General features: G+C 38.5%; 1 protein-coding gene across 1 annotated transcript in view; it reads left to right on the top strand.

The window, feature by feature from the left end:
* Positions 1 to 1,379: 1,379 nt before the first annotated feature.
* Positions 1,380 to 6,000, top strand: part of CNGB3 (cyclic nucleotide gated channel beta 3) — a 101,863-nt gene continuing 97,242 nt past the window's right edge. Inside the window, 2 exon segments of the mRNA XM_006924108.2 lie at positions 1,380 to 1,490; positions 4,853 to 4,934. Of these exon segments, the coding sequence (XP_006924170.2) occupies positions 1,380 to 1,490; positions 4,853 to 4,934 (193 nt within the window).

Raw genomic sequence — 6,000 nt, 5'->3', positions numbered from 1 at the left:
AATTAAAGCAGACATATAAGTGAGGACTAGAGTTGTCAGATCTCTTAAAGGACTTTCAATTAAATTCTGTTCAGCAAATGCTGAGACCTGAGTTTTTATTCATATAAAGGCATTGTGGGGATAAAATAAGTGATGCCCAGTGTCCTCCAAGGAGTTTACCCTTATTAGTTAAATGGCACATCAGAGGGAAAACTCCGTGCTGCAGTAGGATAACATATTTTTTTTTCAAATTATGAAGTTAGTAATCCAGTGGAATTATTTAAGTTTATAAAACTAGAAATCACATATATAGCTTTCATGATATTTCAGTGATTTGTAGGAAAATAATAAACTTGTAAGAAAATTTACTTCAAACATACTGTCTCAGTGTTTCGAGCTGAATTGTATTCCTTCAAAGTCCTAACCTCCAGTACCTCAGAAATTGAAGTTAATATGTGGTCATTGATGTGGGACCTAATCCAATATATCTGATATCCTTATTAGGAGAGGAAATTTGGGCACAAACATGAACAGAAAGAAGGTAGTGAGAAGACCCAGGAAGAAGATGGCCATCTCCAAGCCAAGAGAGACGTGGGACAGCTCCTTTCCTCGCAGCCCTCCAGAGAAGCCAGCCCTGCTGATGTCTTGGGCATCAGCCTCCAGAGCTGTGAGAAGATGAATCTCTGTGGTTTAAGCCCCCGGTTGGCGGCACTGGCAACCTGATATCCTCTCTGGCTTGATTTCAGTGTAAGCATCATTATTGATCTGAAGTGGGCATTTAGGCTACTGGGAATGGGAAGCAATATGTCTCATCTTTCATTATATTTTCTCAGAAATCTATTAATCTAACCAAATAATAAAATACTGATGCCTAAGAAAAAGGAACATTAGAACAGAAAAAGTAAAGAGTAGTTACCGCACGCTATAGGACTAGAGATGGGGACTTTGAGAGTGAACTGCTGCTTTATAATATGAGCCCTTATGCACATTTTATTTTTTTAAATCAGTTGCATGTTACTTTCATTAAAATTAGATAGATGGAAATAGGTGGGTAACTAGAAAATATAAACAAACCAGTGGGCAATGTGATCACATTTAAACAAGTCAAATCAACAATAACGTTTTGTTTACTCCTCCACTTATAAATTTCTCTCTGGTGCACTTTGACTCTGAAGTTCATAAACAGAATTCAAACTAACCAAGCAGAAGTCATGTGCTGCTCTTAAGCCAAAGCCCTGACTAGCTAACAAATTGCCCCTAGGAATTAACCAGACCAAAATCCCGATTGAATAACTAATTGGCTTGTCTCCTCATGAAAAGAAAAACAAAGTACATGTACATTTCTCTACCGTAGACACAGAGTTAGAAAAACAGAAGATTTCAGAACCACCTCCGAGAAGATGTTTAAATCACTGACAATGAAATTCAACAAGGTGCAACCTAGAGAAGGGAACGATGAGAATACACAAGATCCTGGTCCAAGCAGTCAGTCCCAGCGGCTCAGGACACAGGTATGGTGCTTACATTCCTACGTCAGTCTTCATTCTCGGCATTTCTTGTTTGGCGATGGATTTTAACAAACATTGTGATGCGTAAAATTGCTTCACAGCTTTATCTCCTACTGTCTGGGTCACATACTATTTGTCCTTGGGGTTTATCACCATTATTTTATGTGTTCTGTGTGTATGTGTATGTATGTATGCCTTAAAACAGAATAATGTTTTGAAGACTCCTAGGATCTGGAAAAGCCAAGTAAGTCTTCTCAGAGTTGATTTTCACTTCTACCATCATCCAAAATGAAATCATTTCTTGAATATTAAATTGGCTATATGTTTTAGTTGCAACAAAGAATGTCAAACATCTGATCTTAGTAAACTACAATTTAACACTATTTTCTCTAGACCAGGAGTTCTCAAGAAGGAGTAGTTTTGCTACTTGGGTCATTTGGCAATGTCTGCAGATATTTTTTGGTCATCACAGTTCAGGGGTAGGGATGTTACTGGCATCTAGTGGGTAAAGGCTAGAGACGCTGCTAAACCTTCTAGAATGTACAGGACAACCTTTCACAACACAGAATTATCCAGTTCAAAATTTTAATACTGCCGAAGTGGAGGAAACCTGCTCTAGGCAAAGCTTTTCATAAATCCTAAGTCTACTCACCTGTAAAATGAAGATAGCACCTGCTTTATAGTCTTGTTATATACAATAGAGACAGTATATATAAAGCACATAGTAGGGACTTCCCAAGTGGCAATTATTGTTATTATCATTATGATTAATAGTGTGTGTTTATATGACATATAGGCCCCAAGTGATAATTATGTAATCAGTATTCACTTATAACTCTATAGGACAATTTCGTATGAATTACTCACTAGACTTATCTAAAAGAGCTACATTAGAGCAATAATTACTTTCTAAAAGAATTGGATGAAAGCTGTCAAGTACAAGCAGGCATGTGCATCAGGGACTAGAATAGCAAGATCAAATTACTCAGGTTTAAATGAGCCTGGAGTATAGAAACTACTGAGAATATTGGCCCTAGAAAATTTGCCATCTTATATTCACATTGACTGTTTTTGCAGTGAAGAGAACATGTAGAGGATATGCTTAGCATGGCTTTGTGAGATGCCCTGGACTTCTAATTCTTATGTCAAAATAAACAATCACGCACTCTGAAGTTATTGATACGTGTAAAAACTCATGGAATATTGGAAACGTTGAGTTGGGTACTTTCCTCCAGCTGCCGTGTTACTCGAGGAGAGTCAGAGTCACTAGAGAGATGTTTAAGCCTTGCCGTTCATGATTATTTTCCCACAGAGCATTCAAAAAAAGCTAACATCATTCTCTTGGAGAACACAGTAGCTAACCGCAGTTAACTACGTGCCAAGCAAGGTGCTGTCCCCTTTCCAGACACTATTATATCGAGTCCTCACAATAATCGCAGGGCCTATTATAATTTGCTGCTTAGACACAAGTAGCAAATTGCAGAGCCTAGACTGGAACTCAGCACCTGAGAGCTAAATCGCTAGGCTATCCTGCTTAAGAACAGGAGGAATATCCTACCCACAAGATAAAGGGATATTAAGGGAAGGCAGAAAGAGCAGAAACTCTTTAAAAAGTTGTCTTTCCTTCAGAAACAGTAATCCTAGATAAGTACTTGGACCAGACACAGGTAGAGGGACTCTTGAGAATACCCCACGCCATTCTGACGGCCATAATCCGTGATTGTTAGTCATGAAGTCCACTGGCATCACATTATATCTTAGAAGTCCCATTGGGTGACTAATTTGCATCTATTCTTTCCAATAATGTACGTAGAGGAAAAATAGTTTTTCTCCAGTTTCAAATATGCTAAATGTTAAAAATGACCGAGAGTTATAACCATGTTTTCCTCCACAGAATATAACCTTTCAGGCCCTTAAACAATACACTTCTGGTATATAAACAGGTGGTTTGAGCCCTATAAGAAAATATCTAGAAAAGAATGTCAATTTACATCGTATTTTTCAAAGTGTCACTTAAATAGTTAATTCTTAAACCAGAATGTCATAGGTAGTTAAGATTTGTCAATAACCAGTAAATCAAGAACTGCGAACTCAGACTAACCCAAACTCTCTCTCATACTTCAGAATAAGACATGAACCTACATTTGCATATGCGTGAAGGCTGTGATGGAAATGTTTATGAATAACATTATAACATGATGTAAAAGTACCTGATTATAGTCAGAAGGCTTTATCACTACTTCAGAACATATCCAGGGATCTATACCTTTCTAGACACTTAATTTCCTATTCAGTAATATAAGAATAATAATAGCTGCTTTGCCTAATACACGTGGTTACTGTGAGGCTTAAATTAATTATCTGATTAATTTACTTTGCAGTTTAAAATGTTTCTGACATACGGTGTCTGTAAATAGTCAAACTGCGTATCGAGGCTCCCAGGCCCGTCAGGGTCCTCGTCCCTGCACGCCTGTAGTCTCGCGGCCCCACCCTCTTTCCCCTCCAACCACTTTCACTGTAGCCTTCCCGCTCCTGCAGACAATCACACTTCAGGCTTTTGCTGACTGTGCATCCCCTGCCTGGAATATTTTTTGTGCCATGTCCATCTGAAAAACAAAAATCTCATCTTGCTTTCTAAAATCACGAGTCACTTCCTGTTTAATAGTGTGCTTCCCTTCCCTTATACTCCAGGAGAATTGACCACTGCACATGTTTGCCCCATCTGTGACCTCTACAGACACTGTCCCATCACCTATGACATTCTGTTGTAGTTATGTTTTTATGTGTTTGTTCCCCTGCTACACTGAGCGGCTAGGGAGCCAGTCCGTCTGCGCTCTAACCCATGCCTTGTTTCACTCTGTCCCCATAGGAAGATTCTGAGGCACACATACACACTGACCACGTCCAGGGAGACATACCCGCATTTCAAAGGAAAGCTTCACCGTGCAGGCGAATGATGAGGGAGAGGCAAAGGAAATCATGGAGGGCAGGAAGAAGAGAGCTCTTCTGAGAAGGGCACTAAGCCCTCTTCTCTCCAGCATTTTACATTCTGCCATAACCACCTAGACCAGGACCCGCGCTAGGGCTGTGAAATGTGAGGATCGGAATGGGGATGGGTGTGTGCCAGGGAGATGCAGCTGCCACACTGACAAAAACAGGCGGGGCCTGTGGCCCGCGGGCTGCAGAGAGCAGACTTGATGAACAGCCAAGAGTGTTCATTTAAGTGCAAGAATTTTTATTTTCAGTGTATCATAAACATCAATGTTAATGATTGTCTTGATAATTGGATGAAAAACTGTTATATTTTACATTCAAATTGATTTTTATGTAAACGAATCATGTACAATCTATTTTGTTTTTCAAAGGGAGGAAATAAAAGTGAAAAGAAATCTCTCAAAACCAAGATGACTCCAGTTACATTTGAAGAGTCACACATCAGAATACAAGGTCAGAACCCAAATCTGTACAAAAAACTGAAAAGTAAAATGCATGTTTCTCTGAAGTGTGGTGTCTGATGAAACACTTGAGGCTATTTGAAGATCTGAATAGTTACAAAAACATTTCTTCATTCAGTCGCTTATCAATAGATGTTTTTTCAATTAAATTTATTGAGGAAACATTGGTTAATAACATTATATTATTTCAGGTATACAACATTATAATTTACTATCTGAAAGCCCTATTGTGTGCTCACCACCCAAGGTCTAGTTTACTTCCCATTATCATATGTCTGACCCTGTTTACTCAATTCCCTCCCCGCTCTGGTAACCACCATTCAGTTGTCTGTATCTATGAGTCTGGTTTTGTTTGTTTTGTTAGTTCATTTGTTACTTTTTGTTTTATATTCCACATATGAATGAAATCATACAGTTTTTGTCCTTTTCTGTCTGACTTCACTTAGCATAATACTCTCAAGATCATCCGTGTTGTTGCACATGGCAGTATTTCCTCTTTTTATGGCTAATATTCCATTACATATATATACCACATTTTCTTAACCAGTCAGTCATCCATCAGAGGACACTGAGGTTTTTTCCGTGACTTGGCTGTTGTAAATAAGGCTGCAGTGAACATATGAGTACATGTATCTTTACAAATTAGTGTTTGCTTATTTGGGGGGTAAATACCCAGAAAAGGAATTGCTAAATCATATGGTAGTTCTCTTCTTAATTTTTTAAGAAACCTCCATACTTTTTTCCATCTCTTCAATAGATGCTTTTTTTTATCACCTACTTACTATGTGCCAGGCACTCGTGGGCTGGAGATAGAATAGTGAACGATATGGGCCAAGACTGTATTAACATAAGCGCATAAAGAATAATGTAATTTCAGATAATAGTTATAAAAACAATAAAATAGAGGTGGACTATCCACGTTTAAAGGTTCTGTGCTCATACCTCTGCTCTTTTCTCTTTAAACACTCTGCGTTAGCAATCGCATCCACGCCTTAGGTTGCCACACTCATTTCTACATTGGTCGTTCCCGATCCATATCAAACCAATTCCTTTTTAAG

The sequence above is a fragment of the Pteropus alecto genome, unplaced genomic scaffold (genome assembly GCF_000325575.1).
Source record: "Pteropus alecto unplaced genomic scaffold, ASM32557v1 scaffold87, whole genome shotgun sequence".
In the NCBI taxonomy this organism is placed as follows: Eukaryota; Metazoa; Chordata; class Mammalia; order Chiroptera; family Pteropodidae; genus Pteropus; species Pteropus alecto.
Note: the sequence above shows the minus strand (reverse complement) of the source record. Positions and strands in the feature narration are given on the sequence as shown.